The sequence below is a fragment of the Drosophila nasuta genome, chromosome 2L (genome assembly GCF_023558535.2).
Source record: "Drosophila nasuta strain 15112-1781.00 chromosome 2L, ASM2355853v1, whole genome shotgun sequence".
Classification (NCBI taxonomy): domain Eukaryota; kingdom Metazoa; phylum Arthropoda; class Insecta; order Diptera; family Drosophilidae; genus Drosophila; species Drosophila nasuta.
Window position 1 is genome coordinate 23,290,169 of NC_083455.1, and position 22,127 is coordinate 23,312,295.

The 22,127-nt window shown below is 35.0% G+C and overlaps 1 protein-coding gene across 2 annotated transcripts in view; it reads right to left on the reverse strand.

The window, feature by feature from the left end:
- LOC132797744 (polypeptide N-acetylgalactosaminyltransferase 2) overlaps positions 1-21,530 on the reverse strand; it is a 37,072-nt gene extending 15,542 nt beyond the window's left edge. Inside the window, exons 1-2 of one of the 2 annotated variants that reach the window (XM_060809512.1) lie at positions 21,216-21,530; positions 13,590-13,850 (exon numbers count right to left, since the gene is read on the reverse strand). In XM_060809512.1, the coding sequence (XP_060665495.1) occupies positions 13,590-13,676 (87 nt within the window). In that variant the 5' untranslated portion in view covers positions 13,677-13,850; positions 21,216-21,530. Of the gene's footprint in view, positions 1-13,589; positions 13,851-15,690; positions 15,928-21,215 lie in introns of those variants that run through there. The other variant, XM_060809501.1, reaches the window with a different exon arrangement.
- Positions 21,531-22,127: the final 597 nt, after the last annotated feature.

Genomic DNA, 22,127 nt, shown 5'->3' on the forward strand with positions numbered 1-22,127 from the left:
AGTCTCTGCCTCTTCAGAGAATCAATTAAGGCCATGCCACAAACTAAGCAGAGCTGTTGATGAACTAACGCCACACACAATTCACTATCTCTCTCTCTCTCTCTCTCTTTCTCTCTCTCACACTTTTTGTCGATATTTTCGGGCACTCATTAGAGGCATTTGTATCTGGGTATAATAATAATATACTCGACAATCAAAAGTTACTCAATTCGGGTCATTCATTAAGGCACAACTGAATGTCGTCATGCAGTTTGAAAACTGTGACTCATTCGGCGCTTGAAAGAATGTTTTCATGATGATGTGGCAGACACACAGACACAGACAAAACACAGATGCCGATGTACGAAGTGAAGGGCAACGGGCAACGGCAACGGTCAGATATAGATACACTCGCATTCGCGTTCACATTCACATTGGCATAAATATTGTAAAGATACATTCGATTGCAGCGCTCGAGCACAAGAACAATAGCGGCGACAAATTGCCAAATGTGCGCATCCGCACATAAACAAAAGCCACATGTGCGCACAAAAGATACACAGCCATAGATACAGCAGTAGCTACAGCAGCTACAACAGCTACAGATACAAATGTATCTGAGGCCGAATGTGACACGTCGCATTCTAATTAAAGCAAACACTTCTTGCGAATGATATTTGCTTTACTATATGTAATTTTTTATTACCACGCTGATGTCAGTTCGAAATATCAAGTATACGCAATACACACACAATTTACCAACTAAAATATTGTTTATCGCAATAAGCCCATTTCATTGCAATTAGCTTTGTTGCCATGGTTCAAATTGCGGTTGAATATGTAACAACCGCACTTCGACCGCATTTACCGCATTATATTGACCAATATTTTTGTAGAGTTGTTGCAAATGATATTTAATATTTAATTTAATTGCATTTTCGTCGCATTTTGTGCTTAAACAGGATTTAACCGCAGCTTAGCCACAGTCAATGAGCTAAATTAATAGCAGGTTGCAAAAACCTTTTTAAGCTCAACTTGTTTTCGTGTTTTTGCATTCCAGAATTTTTAACTTTAAGGTCGTTGAACACAGCATTGTTCTGATTTGTTGTTCTTGATAAAATATCTTAATGAGCCATGCCTTAAAAACGGGAGGCGACATTTAGAAGTTAGCTATCTAGAAAACTGACGCAAGTGCACTGAAATAGCAAAGCAAATTATAATAGATGTGTTTACTTATATAGAGTTTATCTGCACTTTAAGTTGACATCAGAAATATAAAGTATCTAAATGGTCGCTAAAGGAGTTGCTTTGCTTTTAAGCAGTTAAAATAATTAGGAAAAATATGGTACGGTCAGCGACTTGACTTTACAATTGATATTATGATATTTATTATAAAAGTAATATTACATGTAACATTCTAAATTTTGCTCTTTTCCACACACAAGTTTGCTGTTGTCGTTAGTGTAGTTTCCAATTAAAACTTTGTTTCAGAATAGTTGAATTTTATGCTGCTCAAGTGTTAAGCGTATCAAAATTGTAAGCAAAATATGTTTATGACATTAGTTTTGTTTAGAAATTACAAATTAAAGTGTCAGTTTAACTTAAAAGCTCAAATCTTAAACTAGTATTAAGATTTTGTTGACTTTACTTATTGTTACAACTTACGAATTAAACTATCAGTTTAACCCTCTCATAACTTGTAACCTTAAAGCCTAGATGAGAGCTTAAATGTTGCTGACATTAGTTATATTTATAGGTTACAAATTAAACTTGTAGTTTAACCCCCAAATTTTAAACCTTTAAATCCCATAAAAGCTCTGAGATATAGATGAAATTACTAGGTAAACTGCTAACTTCAGGAAATGATTTTGTTGACATTCATTATATTTATAAATTACAAATTAAACTGGAAGTTTTTATTACTTAAAATCCCGAAGAAAAGTTAAGATTTGCTTGATACATAAATCACAACTAAAACTGTCAGTTTAACCCTCTCAAATTTACTACTTTAAGTCCTGGACAAGAGACTTGCTTTGTTTAACAATCGCAGAGACATAAACTAGACACCATAGCTTGATCCTAAACAAATTGTTGTTTCACTCAAAGAGTAGAGTCCAGCTATCTCGGCGGCACTTTCGCTGCTGCCCTTTATCCAAGCATTTGCAAGCGTTAACTTAATTTTGGAACGTCAAGAGGTTTTTATAGGCGCTCTTTGAGCGTTTTTATGCGCAAGGAGAGCGATAGAGAGAGGGTGGAAGTGAGAGAGAGGGGAAGTGGACCACTGGACTGTGAGTTATTCGCTGGAGTTTTGTTGTGGCACAGTTGCGTAGTTTACGCATTTCACGACATCTGCTTTATGGAGTGCATTTTAGTAGAACTCTTGAAGTACGAAACGAAAAAAATAAAACAACAGCGACGTTAACAACACTAGCAAAACAGTAACAACACTATAAAGCCAAGTTAAGATGCCGTTTGCAAAGTAATCCGGTATATGACCCACATAACTCGAAACTTCACTTCAACTCGTACCACATTTCATTCACGAGGGCCGCTCCAAGTATTAAGTGTTGAGTGTTGAGTGTTCAGTGTTGAATGTTGAGTGTTGACTGTAGTACGCCCTCTTTGTCAACCATCGCTGCTCTTCTGGCCATCTCATCATCATCGTTCCCCTCCCCCCCCTCCGTGGGTCTTTGTGTGCAGTCATCACTCACTTAACGTGTTTTGCGTCATAAAGTTCAAGTTCATTATGCCAACAAACAAAAGCAAAGTCAAAAAGCCAACTACAATAACAAGTTAAAACAGTCCGTTAACAGTCAGTCACAGTTTGTTGAAGGGGATAGGGGGAAGGGGGGAAGTGCGCCCACCGGGCCAACAAAAATTGTGAAGTACACACTTGCAGCGATTACACACACTCACTCGAAGAGATACCACGAAAAAGCGACGAGAGGAAAAAAGTGAAACCATCGACAATAAAACACAGCACAAAGCTGCTGACCAAATAAAGCAGAAGAAGATACAAAAGCAACAACAACAACAACTACAGCAGTAATATAATAACAACAGGCAAACAATACACAATGTTAAATAATTATTATTTAATGGCATTTGCATTGCGTCGTTTAAGCCAGGCCGACAACAGCACAACAGCAGCTGCTGGCCAAAGTTAAGAAACATTTAAGCCGGATGCACATGAATTGGCCAAAAGGTTGCCGCAGTCTTCGCAAGCGATATTCGCACGCTTTTCGCTCTCCCCATCTCTCTCTTCTCTTTTTTCGTTTTGGTCATGTTGACATTTTAACTTGTCTTGGCTTATTTCGGCTTCTACCTTTCGCTCACGTTGCTTCGCTTCCTCCTCCCCCACTTTGCATGTGCTCGCCATTTAAATGCCAGCGCTAAATGTCTTCGAGATAATCATTAAAATACAAATACAATAGCTATACAAAAATAAAAGCAAAATAAAATTAAATAAGAATAAAGATACGAGATAAAACACAATTAGCTTGCAAGTGAAAGTACACAATGGAATAACAACAAAAACAACAACTATTACAGCAAATCGAACAACTTGAGAAAGTCACAAGACACAATTCAAATTTCAATTCGAATTCGAATAAGCTTCGTCTCCTTCTTCTTCCCCCTTTTGTCAAATCGTTCACGTTTTGTGCATGACCAAGAGCTGACACTGCTCCCTGACTCTCTTTCTTTCTTTTTCTCTGTCCGGCTGCACTTCTCTCCCTTTTTAATCCCCCGGCCAATAAACTGCACCAAAAAATAGCCAACTACAGCCGCGACTTTTGGCCATTTGAGCCACTTAAGTAGTGGCATTCACCTCCTGCCTAGCAGCTTCTCCTCTTTTTTTTTATGGCATACCCTGGGTGTTGAAAGGCCACGCGGAAAGAGTATTTTAAGCGCAGGCGATGCATATGGCATTTATGGAAAGAAATGTGAGATAGAGAAATTTGGTTATATCGATAAGAAGTTAAAAATTTTGAGACTTGATTTTAAAAAAGTTTAATAGGGCTTGGAGAAGATATAAGTCCTGGAGAGGATATACAGAAAAAAATCTAAAAAAGGTTAATTTAAAAAAAAATATACATTATCTATAAGCTCAAATAATGTTAATTTAAAATGGTTATAACGAGGTTATATGGTATAGTAACTAGTGTCCTAATACTCCAAATAAATCTTAAAGTATTAAAAATACCTAAAATGTACTAAATATTAAAATACTACAAAATATACTAAAAGAAAATAAATATGATAAATAAATAACACTCTTCATAAAAATACTTTAAGTATATTTTTAGTATTTTATACTATTATATATTAAAATACTTCAAAATATACTAAAAGAAAATAAATATGATACATTTTAAATAAATAACACTTTTCATTAAAAAAAACTTTTAGTATATTTTTAGTGTTTTAATATTTAGTATATTTTACATATTTATAATGTACTTTTAGTATAGACTTATTTGGAGTCTTAGAACATTAGATAACCGATAACCTTTTAGTATATTATTTTTAAAGTAATATTTTATTTTATTTAAATTTGATCAGCTTAGCTAGTTTGATTTTTAGTGATCTCCTTTTTTGTATCTATAGCTACTATTCTTTTCAAAAAGACATCAACTACCGCTTCAACCAAAGGGTATCTGTTAGCCACTTATTTCAGGCTCTTCTCGTTGCTTCTCGTATTTCTGACGCTTTTTGCAGCTGTGAGCTGTCGTTTTTATCGCCGTTGGGGCAAGCTTTGAGGCTGTGTCTCTGGCAATGTTTGTGTGTGTAGTTGTGTGTTGTTGTGCGAGTGTAGTTGAGTGCACATAACTACGACTATATCTATGTTTTATGTGTAGGTGTCTCTGCAATAGTTTGTTGTTGTTGTTTTGTTTTTTTTTGCTCATATTTGGTAGCACTTAAAATTTTGCACTGCCAGCATAGCAACTAGGAGAACTGCTCATCACTTTAGTGAGAAAAGCAAGAGTGTGAGTGAAAGAGAGAGACAGAGCAGAGAGAGAGAGAGAGAAGTGCTTAAGACTGGGAGCAATAGCAAAAACAGCTGTTGGTTTCGAGTAAGTCGCATATCATTCAATTAGTTGCATATCTTATTTCACAAATTAGCTGATTTCAACATCCGTCTCTGTCTCTGTCATTTTTTCCGCTTCTTTCTTCAGCTGGCTGGCACATCAATTGTCTGTCTATTAATATTGAACATTTTTTTGTCTATTCATCATTTGCTATTATATCAAAAATTACGACAACCAAAAATGTTGACAAGAAGGAAAGCTCCACCTGTTGTTGGTTAGTAAAGGGGAAAATAGCGTTTTCAATGTCAGCTTCAGCTGCAATTAAAGTTGTATAATAAAGAGAAAAGAGAGACTTTTTGGAGTAGAGTTTGTAATGCCAACATTATCACGATGCATAGTATTTAAATATATGTATATCTATTAGATACACCAAAGCTTCTTCAGCTATTCTTCCAAAGTGTATAAAATAAAGTATTTGCTGTTGAAGGTTTAACTCCTCTTTTCTGCTAAATTGATTTCCATTTATTTCGAACAGCAAATTCCCAAAAAAAAAAAAACTTCAGTGGTTACACGCAATGTTAAGAGGATTAAATATAAATACACTCAGCGAAAAGCAAAAAAATATTGGCAATATTTAAAAGAGAAAAGCAGCTAAGTGATTTAACGAAAAGAAAGCATTTTTTTTCGAGTGCATGAACCTTAGAACAATTGAATTCGTTTGCTCGAAAATCCTGTCTTGGCAAATGGCAAATCGAAAATCGTATTGTAATATGTAAATACAGACAGAAAGGAAATGCAAATGAATTTGTACTTGTTGTGTTACAGAGGAAATTGAAAAAATAATAGCAATTGTCAAAATTGTGTATTTTCTAACAAACAAGCCAAAGAAATTGCAATGTAATTGTTAAATGTTTGCATGTTTTTCTCCCAAACAAGCTCATCATGTCTTCAATGTTTTAAGCATTTAAAAGCCTCTTCAATATATTTTAATCCTTGGACTTAAGTCAAGTTTGCTCCAGAGTATTTAAAGTTTTAATTTTTGTTTAGCCTGTTGTATCCTTAACGCAGCTTTGCCTTGACCTTAACGCTTAAACGAAGCTTCCGGTTTGATCCCACAGACATTTCCTGGCAGCGCGTAAACATTTATCTCAATTCAAGCAAAAACTACAACTTCTGCTGTTGTTGTTGTTGTTGCCTTATCTTTTGTCTTTTGGCCAAAGACATGACAAGCTGCTACAGCAGCAGCGGCGTCCAAACAAGTTGTAAAATAACAATAAAAATCAGCGAAATGAAATTGAAAGCGATGCGCGAGCAGCAAAAAAAAAAAAGAGAATTGAACGAACATTAATGCCATATAATAATAAAGCCCATAATAATGAGTTAGAGGGGGGAGGGTGAAGAAGGGATTGAAACAGATGCGGAGATGGTTGGTTGCTTTGGTCGGTTGTTGGTTGTTGGTTGGAGTTCAATAAAAATTATGAAGCCAAGAGCTGGCGCGACCTTGTGAAGATGCGTTGGATTACGTTGCGTAATCGAGAGAGGTGGCCAAGTCAACAGCTGGCAAAGTGGAATTGGCAACAGCAAACGAAAACGAAAATGAAGATGAAAAATGAGCTGAAGAGGAGACGAAGAAGAGGGCAAAAACTGAAAAACCGGCTGCTGCTGTTTGAGCCGGTTAAGCGAGCTGCTTTAACTTTTGTTTTTGTTTGTCATTACAGTAGTCGATCGAATTGTTGTTGTTTGTGTTGTTGTTGTTGGCCACTGAAATTAGTGAAACACAAACAAAAAGGAGGCCAACAGCTAGCGTCATCTGCTGTCCGACCAGCCGATAAGCATCTTTAATTATTCATTCTAAATCAAAGCAAGCCAAATGCCAAATGTTGTCTCTCCCATCTCCAATAACAAAGCCAAAAAAGTTTACTTGATTTTACAATCACTTAAGGGGGGAGTCTGAGGGGGAGGGGCACTGTCAGAGAGCCTGACGAAAATGTTAATTGCTTGTGAAAGCTACAGAACAGAGTCATCTACATCGTTGTAGTCATCGTTGTAGTCTCAGGGCCACATTCGACGATAAACTTGCTAGCAGCGTCTGCCGCAGCACAAAAACCTAAACTGGAAATGTCTCTTCGATTCTATTCGTTTTTATTGAACAAAAGCAACAAGCAACAAATATAACGACTACAACAACAAAAACGCCACAAGGAAAAAGGCCTGAGGAAAACCAGTTTCTAGTTTCAAGAATTTGTTTTAATTAATTTCTGTAGATTCGAATATTGGTCAAGTGACTTTGGAATAAATGTTAAAGGCCTAGAGCTTGTTTTTTTTGGGTGGAACCAGGTAAAAGCGCATGTTAAGTGAATAGTCGACGGGGAAATACTCTGTTTTAGCTAATAAATTTGATTATGTAGAGACTTGTTTCGCTTTTAATCGAAGGCTTTTTTCAGTCCGTGATTAAGAAATCACTTAGTGGTAATTTCAAGTATATATAACCTTTTCTAATAAATAAATAATCGATGCTATAAATTTATGCCTATTTTAAATGCGGAAATATAAGCTTTAATAAATTCAGCTTAATGACATTTTAAAACTAGTATTAGGAAATAAGCAAATTTCACCATAATCTTAACAAAAAAAGCCAAAGGTCTCTGCAGACAGTGCTTTAGAAATAAGTTAGCGTTAATTATACCTTCTATCCATAGGGTAGAAAAGTATTATAACTGTCTGATCGGATAGAAGTTGTCGAAATTATTTAGGAAGTCTAATGCAATCAGGTCTTAGTTGCTTTGGCTGACAATTTGGTATATTTTGTACCTTATGGTATATTTTGAATGTATTACTCTATCAATATACCATTTGAATTTGGTATACTTTAGTATTTATGTGGTATATTTGGTATATTTTAAGAATAATACCGCACTGTTATGCTTTTATAAAAATGGGTAGCGGGCATCTCACTGTCGAGCACACTCGACTGTAGCTTTCTTACTTGTTTTAAATATAAATAACTAAGAAACATAAATAAATGTTATCAAAAGCATACAGAATTACAAACATGCAAACTTATATTTTTCAATAAATCATTTATCACAAGCAAAAGAGAAAACAACACAAATTTCAAAGTGCTAAAAGGCAGTTTAAATAATAATAACAATACAATTTGATTGAGAACTTAATTCAATTGTTTTATAAATGTGTTAATTAAAGTCCAGCGTTCATTGAAGAAGAACTCAAGTTGAACGCTAACTTTAGAGCTCCGTTCTCCACACAAAGTAGAATACTAACTGCTAGAGTTAGTCTGTTGAAATCTCAGTTTATTTGATATTGGCTTTCGTTTTCAGCACGTTATATTGTCATTTGGGCATCAAACAGAGCGTAACCGAATGTCACGCAATGCGCAGCACTCGACTTGGTTTTTTTTTTGCGCCAAGTTTCTAGTTCTATTATCGCTCCTTTCCCCTCGCTCTCAATGATATGCAGCTTTGACCATAAATCGAATCGCCGATGCGTAAAGTTATTCGAAACCATTTGAGTTTGAACTTGAAATTCGTTTCGTTGCGTCGAGAATTTTTGCTATTTCACTCTCGTAGAAATTCCATCTTATTTTCCTTTTTTTTGGCATAAAAAGTTGTATGTAAAACCTGATTTAATGATGTGCCCCATTTTTTAGTGTGTGCGAAAATTGAAATTTCAGCTTTGACAAACTTTTGAAAATACTTGCGAAGAATTTCCATATTTGATGGGCAGACATTTGCATATAAGCAATAAAATTTTACGATTCCAAGGCAAACACACAACTCGGAGAGTGTGAGTGTGAGTGTGTATGTATTTGTGTGGGAGGAGAAGATATCAAATGAGTTGTGTCGAGTTGATTTGAGTTCACACACATACACAGAGAGAAAAGTATCTAGATTGAAAAGTAGTTTGCAATATTGATTTAAAATCTTTTCGAAATAAACTTGAAATAAGATATTTAGATTAAAAAAATCATAATTTTCATACTAAATTTGCCTTTTAAGATTAAAAACATCTTATTTTGAGATTAAATTCTTGCTTCAAGAATGTTTTATTCTGGATTGAACAAAATATTGCCAACCTTGATTTAAAAACTTTTCGATCTTAAATAAAATCTTGAAGTTTTATAATTGTACCTAATTTTAAAAGCAACTTAAACAGCATAAAAAATATATAATATTTAAGAAAAAACACATAAATCTAGTTTTTTGTTTTATCTTAAGCCATCTAAATTTAACAATATTTGATATTGATTTAAGATTTTGCCTTATTATTATAATATTGAATTTCAAGATTGGTGAATCCAGAATTTTTGTAGAATTTTCATTTTGATTTAAAAATAAACCTTCTTGGTTAAATTTAGACATCATCTTGATTCAAGATTTTATTTTTGATTCTAGCACATTTTTTTCTTTCTGTGTAGCTTGGGGTCTCTGAGACGAATGAGATGATGAGCGCTGCGAGCTAAGCTTATGTATTACTCAGCACATATTATTTATGATTAATCTGAAAAGATCTATGTGCATAATTAACACCCCGTTGTTAATGCTGAATTCGGTTGATCAGAGTGCGATTATGCTTTCATTAACACTTGCTGAGCGAAGCGTAACCCAAAAATAACTTTCCCTTGAATGGGTTGCAGATGTAAGGGTATTTATGTATGCTTAGGAAAGTAGTTCAAACTGAAATTGAATAAATATGGAGAAAGGAATTTATGCAAATAAATGCGAGCTCATAAAAATGCTCCTTTTGGCAAACTTTTTGGGCAAATCTTTCAATTTATTTTTTGTTTAATTGCAAGCTTTGTCTGACAATTAAATTATTTGCTGTCCAAAATTGTGTTTTTATCTTTATTGGAATATGTGTGTGTATGCAAATAAATAATTCATTGAACATGTGCTTATAAATGTATAACTGTATAAATGGCATTCATGGCAAAAAAAAGACAGCAAAATAAGTTTATGGGTGGGTCGAGCAACTACTCGACATGAAGGTACACAAATGGGGGCAGATATATAATATATATACGTACAGAGTAGAGAGCAAAAGGTTGCATTTGATATCTGTCACATAAAATGCATACGTGGGCAAACGAATAAACATTTATAAAAACCAGCATGGGGCAGAGCACAATTTATTTATAATTCATGCCATGCTAAATACCCTTACGCAGACTGAGAGAAAATGGCACATTTTGATAAGAGTGAAAGAAAGTTACAGAATACATAAGTTCAGGTTAAATAGTTATACAGGTCAGTCAGTCAAATTGCATTTTACATGTTGCCCATAGGGTAGGAAGGTATTTTAACTTTGCGCCTTTGGAAATCGGGTAGAACAGGCAGAATGAGGCATCTCCGACCCTATAAGGGATGTATATTCTTGATCAGCGTCAACAGACGAGACGATATGGTTATGACCTTCTGTGCGTCCGTCTGTTTAAACACTTAGATTTCAGAGACTATCAGGGCAATCATTCTTTTTCGACAGATTAAGATTGTTTTAGATTTTTGAAACGCCGCAAATCGATAAATATCGTAATATATCAAGCGATTTAACTTTGTTACAGCCAATAATGATTCCTTAAAATTTGATTGGAATCAGATAAAAATTGTAAAAGTTATTTAATACAGAGTTTTGTTAGTTGCCTTGGCTGACAATCTGGTATATTTTTCACTCTATGATATATTTTTAATGTAGTAGTATTCACAATATACTGCCATCAGTATATTGTAGTATTTTTTGCGGTATGCTGATTCGGTATATTTTAAGAGTAATACGGCACTGTTTTGCTTTTATCTAAAATGTTTTAGTATTTTTGTGGTATATTAATTTGGTTAATTTTAAGAATAATACTGTACTGTTCCGCTTTTATTCAAAATGTGTAGCGACTATCCCACAGTATCCACTTTACTCCACCAATTCAACAACAGCTGCAGCATACTCTTTCGCTTGTAAGAGCATTAAAAATATGTCTGTATTTTTTTTTGCTTCACTAAATGGAAGTGATTAAATTGTGCATGTTTTAAAACTGTAAATTATTGTTAAAAGCTGTAGGCAACAAAAAAATGTTCGCCCGTAGGCGCCATTTTGTTGGCACATACATACACTCACACCTCACATATGCAAACGCAACCCATGCACTCACACACACACACACACAGACACACACTCGCGCTTTCCCATAGAGAGCAGCCCACATACTCGTAGACAGGCAAACGGGCAAAGTAAATATAATGAGTGTGAAAAGTAATTCAATAATGCGCTGTTAATTACACTTTTGATCTCTGCAATGATTTTTTTAATTGAGTCAAATAATAATTATATTTTGCAAAAACAAAAAGGCCAAAAGTGTTGAAACGTTAAAGGACACACAATACGAAAGCCGATTATATTGATAGCCATGTGTGAGTGTGTGTTTGTGTGTGTGTGTCTGTTGGAAAACCACTCAAAGCTTTTTCGGCTGACCTCACCGCCAAGCAGCCACAACAGTTGCAACTGCAACAGCAGCAAAATGAAATCATTTTTCCACATAAACTTGATTTTTATTTTGGGAGAAAAATGCAGAAAATGCCGGAAATGCAGTTGCAGTGATTGAGTTTTTCTTCTCAGCTGCAGATTTTTGCCCAAAAATGCACAGAGTATTTCGCTCTCTCTCTCTCTCTATTTGTCTTTCACTCTCTCTATCTCTCTTTCACTAGCTATTTCTATTTCATGTTTTAATTCCCCACTAAAATGCATGTGCAGATTATCTCAAGTCTTTTGGTCAGAGTTTATTTATTGCACATTTGATTCCCGGTTGCGGATTAACTCAACATTTTTTGAAGATTTATGAAGTGCTTCATGAACAACTTTCAAGTGGCCAAATTGCAGACTTATCTCTGATGCAATCAAAGCCTTAGCAGCAATCACAAAAATTGTTGATACTATAACTTTGTTTGTTTTTTTGTTTTTGTTTTTGTGTGTGTTAGATTAATGACTGCCTGTGTTTGCTAGCAAATTAATATTGTGCTATATTTAGCTATGGGATTTTTTGTTTACAATTGCAATTGAGTTGTTGATTAAGAGTTATCTTCAAATAGTTTCATCTATCTTTTAGGATTTCATTCACTTCTTTTAAGCAGCTTTTAATAAACTTCCTTCATTATCTGCACAAATATTTTATAGGATCTACAAACATATACATCTATATTCGATATCCAGATGATGATGAAGTGGTTGAAAATAATCCCGAAAATAGTTTATTCAATTTTTAGCATTTTTAAGCTTTTAAATTATTTCCTTTATTATCTGCGACTTCTCCACACATCATCTTGACTAAGGTGTTGATTAAGAGTTATCTTTAAATGGTTTCATCTGCCCTTGTTTATAGTGCGATTCCTTCAAACTTCTCACTTACTTTCTTAAATTTCTGCTCAAATACATTTCAACATCTCTCAAACATATGTAGATTGATAACCATCAATATTCCATATTGTTTGATTGATGATAAATGATTTCTGCTGTTTTGCTGTCATTTGAGATAACTTCATAAATTGGCAAACCGTGTTTACTTAATTGGCAACATTGTTTTTTTCTTATTGTATTCCATTTTTTTGCATTTAAGTGTATAGAGTAATGAAATTTGCATAAATGAGTGCGCAATACTTTTTATCGATAAACGATAACGATAACAATAGCAATAAGGATTGGGCAGTTGGCTTGCACTTATTACTGGTGGGTCATAAGACGACGAACGACAGACGAACACCACAATGGAGCACAGCCAGCGGATGACCCAATTTACCTTTTAAATTACGCATACGTCGTGTGTGCAACTGTCACAACTGTCAGCACTAAAAAACAGAGTGTTTAATTAAAAAGAAGACACAAAAAGCAACGGGCAAAGCGGAATAAAAACAACTTCAAAGTGAGGGAGGGAACACGACTTAGAGATACGCTGTAAAAAGGGATTGCATTTGTGTTGCAAATATGAATGAAAGAAGCAAAAAAAAAGTTGCATTTCTTAAAGAGTAAGAAATACGAGTCTGAAGTGTGGAAGGAAATTAAGTACAAGATACGCTGAATGAAAAGCAAAAGAATTGGTAATTGCATTTCTTAAAGGGTGTTCAACTAATCTACCCCTTTTGGACTGTGTACAGGGTATAAGCATAAGCCAAGCAGCGATACGCAGTTTTGTGGGCGGCAAAGGGCGTTTCTGCACTTGCTGCCAACCGCATATACGTGCGGCTAATTATGTGCACAGCAACAGAGACAGAGATAGCAGGAGATAGAGAGTGAAAGAGACACACAGAGAGAGAGAGAGAGAGAGAGAGAGAGAGAGTATTGCAAACAATGAAAAGACAGGTAGTTGAATGTGGTTGCTGGTAAATAATTACTATGCACGTTGCATACGCACACTTTGATGATCTATGGACATCAAGCGGAAGAGGTTGAAACACAAACAACAACAATAATAATAATAGCAGCAAAGGAAATATGTTGAAGAAGACAGCAAAGAGTATGAAATCAAATTTATAAATCAATTTGAAATTGGGAAATCATATATATAGTATGTATGTATGTGCTTACCTTTTCGGTGCTGGACTGAAAGTAATAGACCATTACGAACATCCATATGATGCTGACGAAGACGATTAATTTGATGTTGCGACGCATGTTGAATTTCGAGTTTCACTCTCTTTTTTTTTGTTAGTATATTTTATTCCTACGGACGTTACTCTTGTTGTTGCGCTTATTGTATTTGTTTGTGGTTGCTTTTGTTGTTAATGTTGCAGTCACAGTTGCTGTGGTTTGATTTGGCAATAATAATTCACGTTGTGTTGTATTTCACTAAATAAAGCAGAAACAATATTTGATTAAATCATTAATTATGCACAACAAGCACGTGTTATAAATTACAGTACTTAATTATATAATTGGAAAACACTTTCATCCTTTCAGTAATTCTCATATTTATTTCTGTTTTTTTTTCGCGCTTTTTATTTGTATTTTTATTTAATTGATTTGATTTAATTTCAAACAATTAATTAGTCTCTTGTCGGAAAGTGTTTGTGGCTTCCGCTCAATTGTCACGCTAAAGTTATGCCATAAATATGCAAGTGCATATTTATGAGAAAAGCGTAAAGATCAATGCAGCAGTTGTTATTTATTTTACTGTTTACTTCATTATTATTTTACGCTTCGTCTGATGATGTCTTCATCAACGCTTCGATTGAGGTGCTAATTATGTTTTAAAGTAGTTCAAAGTCGAATTGGAAAAGCGAACAATGATAATTATAGCAAACGATGGCGAGTAAATTAGACGTGTCTGCATTATCACAAGTTTACGCTCTTTAACATGAAAGATATTTTCAATTTCCCAAAGAATTTATGCAGTTCATTATAGGGCTGCTTCCTGAGTTATTGATTGCTTGAGAAAGTGCCAATGAAAAGAAGAAGGAAATCACAGCGTGAAGAACAAAATATGCCAAGTCTTAAATGTGACTTATTTGTTTATGAAATGCGTCAAAAATATATACAAATATTTTCTGGGAATAATTTGTATCATAATTTGAGGAAAAATTACATTTAGTATTTTGGCGGTATATTTTTATGGTATATTTCACCATAATTTGTACAAATTTAGAGATTTTTAGTATTGATGTGGTATATTCCACCATAATGTGTGCCAATTTTGAGAGTAAATTATTTGTAGTATTTTTGTAGTATATAAATATGGTATATTTTAAAATTACTACCGCGTAGAAATCGCAGTGTGAAGTTTAAAATAAGCCAAGCGTCTTATCTTTAGAATTAAATATTTTTATCGTTTATCAAATGCGACAAAAATAAATACAAATATTTTCTGAGAATAATTTGTTATCAATATTTGTGCAAAATTAATGTTTGCTGATAAGCCAGCAAACTATTAAATATATTCAATTGCAAGTATTAACTGCATTTAAACGCTGCAACAATAATTGAGCTGCACTTTTGTTGTTTTTCTAGCTGTAACTAATTCAAGTTAATCGCATTCTTATCGCTCATACAAATAACTTGAGGCTGATAAGCGACGCTACTTTTGCAAGTCAAAGGCACAATTTATCACACAAGTATTGTGGCCAATAATTGGTTCATTGTCAAAGCCACTTCACTTCACTCTCCACATACGTTATTATTGTTACATCACTTGTCCGTTAATAGACTTCATTTTCGATTCAAAGTACTTCATCGATAGACGAGTTTTGTGGAATTTATATAGTTTTGGGCTCTTTTGGGAAAAGTGAAAGTACTTCACAGCTGACTAATTGCTATCGTTATGATTGCTATTGGTTTTGGGTTTGCGTTGTTTTGTTGTTTATTTTGAGGCAAGGGCACAGTTAGCAAGTGAGCGAGCGTGTGTTACGCATACGCAACGTGGTACACGATAAGATAAGCACAACTTAATCGAGTCTCGACTTTGATTTTGTTTTAATTTTGTTTCCCAGTTTTTGTTTGTTTGTTGTTATGTGTTGCAGCTGTTTCCACTGGCACAGTACATTTTTATGGCAACACTTTTATAATCACAAAAAAACGCCGGGAATTAGCACAGAGAGAAGGAGAGAGAGAAAGAGGCGCAAAATGTTTATAACTTTATTGCTTGTGCTGTTTATGATTGTATTTGACGTATTTATATTGGTAATGCATTTACCGTTTTGTTACCGTCGACGTTCTCTTGTTATTATTATGATAATGATTGCAACTCTTAGTTGTTGTTGTTCTTGTTCTGTCACAAAAACTGACGCGATGCGAGACGTTGGTACGCGTTGCACGCGAGTCGCGTGAGTCGCAAGCTCAGAAAACACCAGACACTGAGACTTAGAATGAGAACGCGCAACAACAGAGAGCGAGAGCGAGAGGCGAGCAGCGTGTCAGCGTGTCAGCGTCGGCGTCGCACACACAAATGGCCAATAAGCGCTGCCGTCGCGTATATTTTATGCTGCCAACAGCATGAGCAGCAACGGTATTTTTCTCAGCTGTGCTTTGCGTTCGCTTCAAACACATCTCAGTTGCGTATAAGAGTTGCGTTCGCTGTCAACTTGTTGCGAACATGTTGCGTGTTCGATGTTGTGAGCAAACTTTTGTTTATCTTCTTGAAACTTTTTTTTTGCGTTGCGTTGGCGGTTGAATCTAAGTTTGGGCAGCGCCAGAGTCAACGTTGCGTATGCGTCATATTGCATAGAGCTACTTCAGCAACACCCAACACACAGGCTGCATGTTGTTTACCTCTGTTGATTGATTCGATCAACACCTGTGCCAGGCAAAGTCTTATAATTAATCCTTGCATAATAAGCTGTGACCCGAGAGGCACGTTTAACATGCATGTAGCAACAGTTCATTATATATACCAGGTAGTTTATGGTGTGTATAGAGAGAGGGTATTATGATGAACTGGCTAAGGTTGAAGCTCATAAAGATGTATATTACTGAGTACCATAAGAACATGATTTATATGTTTAAACTACTGATTACGGATCTTAGTTGCTTTGCCTAACATTTTGGTATATTTTTCATTCTATATTTTATTTTTAGTGCAATACTATATCACTACACCGAATATACCGACTACCGAATATATACCCTTTAGTATATTTTAGAGGTATATTAATTTGGTATATTTTAGAAAATTTACAGAACTGTCTTGCTTTTATTCAACACGGTATAAATCAATATACCAAATACAGTCTTTGGTATATTTCAATTTTTTTGTGGTATATTTTTGGTATATTTGGTATATTTTAAATTAATACTTCACTGTTTTGATTTTATTCACAATGGTATATCGCAATATACCAAATACAGTCTTTAATATATTTTCAGTATTTTTTCGATATATTTTAAAATGAATACTTCTATTGCTCATTCTTAATTCAGTTAAGTACATATAATTTCTAAAATATGTTTCAATTAAAAAAGCGTATCATAGCTTCGGTCACACGATAATTTTAAGAAAATCTAAGCACAAATATTTATTTCATTTTATTATTAGTTTAACTTTGTTAAATTGCATTAGTTTTGAGCCGTTTTGCATTTATCTATCCAAACTAATTTTAATAATTGTTCTGTGACTTTTCATTGCATCTGAAAAATTTCCATTTTAATAAGCTTTCGCAAAGCATTGGAATATTATTTTAATAAGCTTTTGCTCTAGTTTCGCTTGCGTGTGTGTGTGAGTGCAGACATATTCAATTAAACGAAGTTAAATATTCATTCAATTTGTTGGAATAAATTTCAATTATGCAAATTACTATATGTGTGTATTGTGCTGGAACAACAAGGCAAAAGGAGTTGCAAAAATTGTATTAAATTGAGCTGTTGCCACGCCTCCAAATCCAGGATATTTGGGCGACCCTTTAGGGAGTTGGTCAATTCGAGTTTCGAGTTTTCTGCATGCAGTTGAGATAAATGCCAGCATTATTTATAAACTCACGCTCTGAGTGGGTGACTATGTGTAAGCTTATGAACTTTGTGTGATGGTGTGTGTGTGTGTATGTGTGTGTGAGGGTGCGTGTGTACATGTGTCTGTATGTAGTTAGCAAGAGCCATAACTTTTTAAGAGCAGCTGGAGCTGAACTGCAACAAAAAAGTGCAACAGCAAAAGGAGCTAAGCGAAAGCACAAATAGAATATGTAAAGATGCAAATGTTGATGGGGGTATAACGACTATGAAATACCCTACAAAGAGCAGATAATATATTTATCTTAATATGATTTATTTTCACTTTTATAACTTGTTGAATACTTTTACTTTCGCACTCAACTGCAAGTAATTATGGTGAATCATAAATTAGCCATTTCTTTGGCAATTTTTTTAATGTTTTACCTCTTAAAAATTAACCGCTTATTTTTACTACACACTTGCTAATTCATTTATTTATTTCTACACTTTAGTTAAGTGCCAAAAAGAATGTGAGCAACTCTCAAAGAGCATTTTTACATACCCTAAGCTGTCGCTTAACTTTTCCGTCTTTTTTCTTCTTGTTGTTGATTGAATTGTTGCAATTGGATAAACACACACAGAGAGGGAAAGAGCAAAAGAGCAAGGATGTCGGCCATAGTATTTTTGACCCCTTGTTGCCCGTTCACTTATTTAAATTGGCTTAAAAACTCAACGAACAACGAAACGGGGCAACAAAGTCATGAATATGCAGCAGCCGGACAGCAAAGACAGACAGTCGGAGAGTTGAACAATTATAAAAGTACACACACACATATGCAAGCAGTTAACTTGCAACTGACTCCACTTCACTGCATCCCTACCCCCTCCCTCCCTCACGCTGATGAGCGGCATTCCATTAGGCGTAATTAGAGCATTTAGCAAAGAGAGATAGAGAGAGAGAGGGAAAGAAAAAGTTAAGAAAATGCAACAAAACAGCGCAGAGACAGTTGGACATGCATATGTATGTCTCTCTCTCTGTCTGTCTGTCTGTCTGTCTTTCTCTCTCTCCATACATATATGCATGATCTAGAGCTGCAGCTGTATTTGTGTTTGAAAACAATTTAGCTGCTGTTGCAAGTCTCAACACAGCAGCAAGTGTAGAGACTTGGCTCAAGTACGATAATTAAAAGTTGGTTAAATGTTGCATGAGTTGCAGCATCCTCGAACCTCGAAGCTCTGCCACATGGCAGAGCACAGAGCGCAGCTCAGCTCAGCGCACATTTGATTGCACACCATTTGCCAGACACACACTTTGTCTGTGAGTGTGTGTTGTGAGTGTGCTTGTGTGTGTGTGTGTGTGTGTATGTTTGAGTTCACCTAGCCGTGAATGCTGCTGGGTATCTTGCAACCGCACAGCACATTTGGCAGTCAACCTGCTTCTCCTTCCACCCACCACATCCGCTGCCCCGCTGCTAACACATCCTCCTCCCCCACCTCTCCACTTCCCCTTCCTCTGCTCTTCATCTAATCCACACACAGCCTGCTGCTGCCCCACAATGTTGCCCCGTTTGCACTCTCATTACTGGCTGGCTTTTTCTTGCCACATCGTCGCCGTCGTCATCGTCGTTGCCTGCGGAAATCAAAGTGCAAATGTATTTTGTCAAATGCGACAACTTTGGCGCCCATTTTGCGGAAATGTTGAAAATATTTTCCAGAACGTTTTCAAATTAATGCATAATTGCATTAGTCACTTCATTCTCCGTTGCAGTCGCCAGCTGCAACGTGCAACACCGAATTTGTTTGCAATTTATTAGCGTTGAGGAATAATGTGGCATCACTCTATATATAGTAGAAGTATATTAGTCTCTTCCTCTCTCCTTCTCCTTCTCTGTCTCTCTCTCACTCTCTGAGTGTGCTTGGCTAATGTCTTGATGACAAGCGGTGGGTAAAGCTGATAAGTGGCGTTAAATGTTATCGCCCTTGGCTGCCTTGGAGTCCTAGTTCTTGCCCCCCAATACTTGCCTCTGATCTCTGCCTTGCCCCACTCTACTTGCGGCTTACAAATTTATGGCATTTGGGGAATGTCTTCGAATTGCGCTGCGTGTTCTGCATTCGCTGTGAACGTATGTAAATACTATTAGACATTCCCCACGTGGAATAGCCTAATATTCGAGTAATAATATTCAAGCCAGCAAATAATTTCGAGCATATAGTATATAAAAATGTAAATTGAGCCAAATTGATTTGGTCGTAAGTGGTTAAAGCTTTGAGAATGTCGCTAAATTTCGCATAGTTTGTTCCAAACATACAAATGAATAACTTAATACACTACTTTTGAAAATAATTTATTTCAGCTTTTTTAAATTTATTTCCTCAATTTTATAAAATTAAAAAAGTTTAAAATACTTTTTCTATACTTTCACTTAAAAAAATATCAAGTAAGAAAGCTACCTATTATAATAAATGCAAAATAGTGCTGTATTCATTTTAAAATATACCAAAATAATATACTGCAAAAATATTAAATTTATTCCAAAGGTTATTTGAGGTATATTGATATATTATTACATTCAAAATATACCATAGAATTTAAGATACACCAAATAGTTAGCCAAATCAAGGAAAATTGAAGTATTTCTTATAAAACTTTTACCATTTTTATCCGATCGCAATCAAGTTCTTAGAAACTATAAAATCTATAGTTAATATTGTCTTTTCACTAATTTTCGTATTTCTTAAATTTATTTTAGCTGGAATCTCAGAGCATAACTCTTCAATTTTGCAACTGGGTAAGTGAGAATTAATAAATTTAATAAACTTGTTCACACTTTTGTTCATAATCTAATCATTAATCACTCGACCCACAAATTATTCATTGCACAAAAAAATAATTTGACGATTTTTCAAAATTTAATTGTGCCTTAAAGCAGCCAACTGAAAATTGTGTTATTTAAGCGTTAAATCAGTTGAATTATGCTCTTTTGTGTTATTCTATTTTGAGTGCAAACAATTAATGCATATTTTTTTAGTATTGTGTAATATTTAGACATTACACCATTATGTTTGTCTATTTATAGATGGCTATAAATTAAATTTTTGCAATTTATTATTGTGTAATTTAATATTTGAATTCAACACAATTTTAATTACAATGCAATTCGTGACACAGATTTATTTATTTATATTTATGCACATAAATTTAGAGTTAATCTTTTGGTTTATTGAGAGAACTTAATAAACTTTAAAGACTTTAAGGCAAAGTTTTCTTGTCAGTTTTTTTGCAGTGTATTTGTCACGCTTTCGAGTCAAGTCTTGACTCTCTCAATCAGTGTCTCCCTTTTGATTTGCATTCGCCGGCCTTGCAGCGTTCTCTCATACACTTGCATTTCCTTGTCGCCTGTTTTCTCTCCCTCTCTCAGTCTATGTCTCTCTCACTTGCTGTCACTCTCAATTGACGCCTCGAGGGTAGCTTTTAGGTGACGGGCAGCTAAGCAACTGTCATAAAGTGCGTGTGGTTACATTTATGCACCCTTGTAGTATCCACTTTCCTGTCTCTCTCCCTCTCTCTTCTTCCTTTGAACAGCGTGTCATGCAAGGGGGAAGGGTGGAGGGGGTTCCATCAAAACAAATGCTGTCAGCTGCTGTGAGTAAATTTTTGTTACTTTTGGCACGCAAACTGCAATCGCGAGACTCTTGCGACTGTTTGTCTGCCTTCGATTTTTACAATTTATCACACACACACACATTCGCACACACATAGTCACACACTAAGACAACATTGATTTTTATTTTGCTTACATTTGAAAAACTAACAATTTGAACACTTTCTATTTATTGCAAATTTCCTTTTGCCTCCCCTTTTCACTCTTTGCTTTCTATTGCTTCTTTTAGGCGCACTCGAAGACTTTTTTTCACGTTGATTTTGTTGTTGTTTTATTTTTGGTTTTAAATGCACTTTTGGTGTTTATTAATGTTGTTTATTTTGTTGGATTTATAGCAAAAATATAATTTATGTTTGATTTAATTAGTTAGCTACGTTTTATTTTATACAACTATTTTGTTTTTCTTGCTTTCTATTTGTTTAGTTAATTAAATAACGCGACGCGACGCGTTTCGTTTGGTTTCGATTCGTTTCGTTTGTTTCACACACTGATGAAGCAAGCGAACGCAGCCCGTTTGCTGCTCTCTTTCTCCGTTCCTCTCTCTTGTCTTGTCTCTGTTTTCGACTGGTTTTCGCTTTGGCTTTTTGTTGTTGTTATTCTTTTTCTCTCGTTGCCTTGCCTTCGTGCTTCTTCTTGCTGCGATGAAGTAACTTTTCTATAGTCGCGCATTTCCGTGTTTTGCTACCCTTTTGTTTCCTTGTCGCAATTTCGCATCGCTCTCACTCTCTATCTCTCTCTCTCTCTCTCTCTCTCTCTCTCTCTCTCTGTCTCTTCTGGGGGTGCTTATGCTCTTGAGAGCGAAAGCTTTGCGCAAGCGCTAAACTTTGCTGTTTACTGTTTGAATTTGTGAATACCGTTAGTTAAAGGAGCGCCTAAAGGGCTTCAACTGTTTGAATTTGCTTTAAAGGAGTCATGGGTGAAGTTTAAATTTAACTCTTTACATCCTTAGATATAGCATTTTTTCAATTTGCCACAAATAGTTATGACAATCTTTAGAATAACTAATTTTTTAAACTTATTTTTATGAATTTTTGATACTTATTTTCAT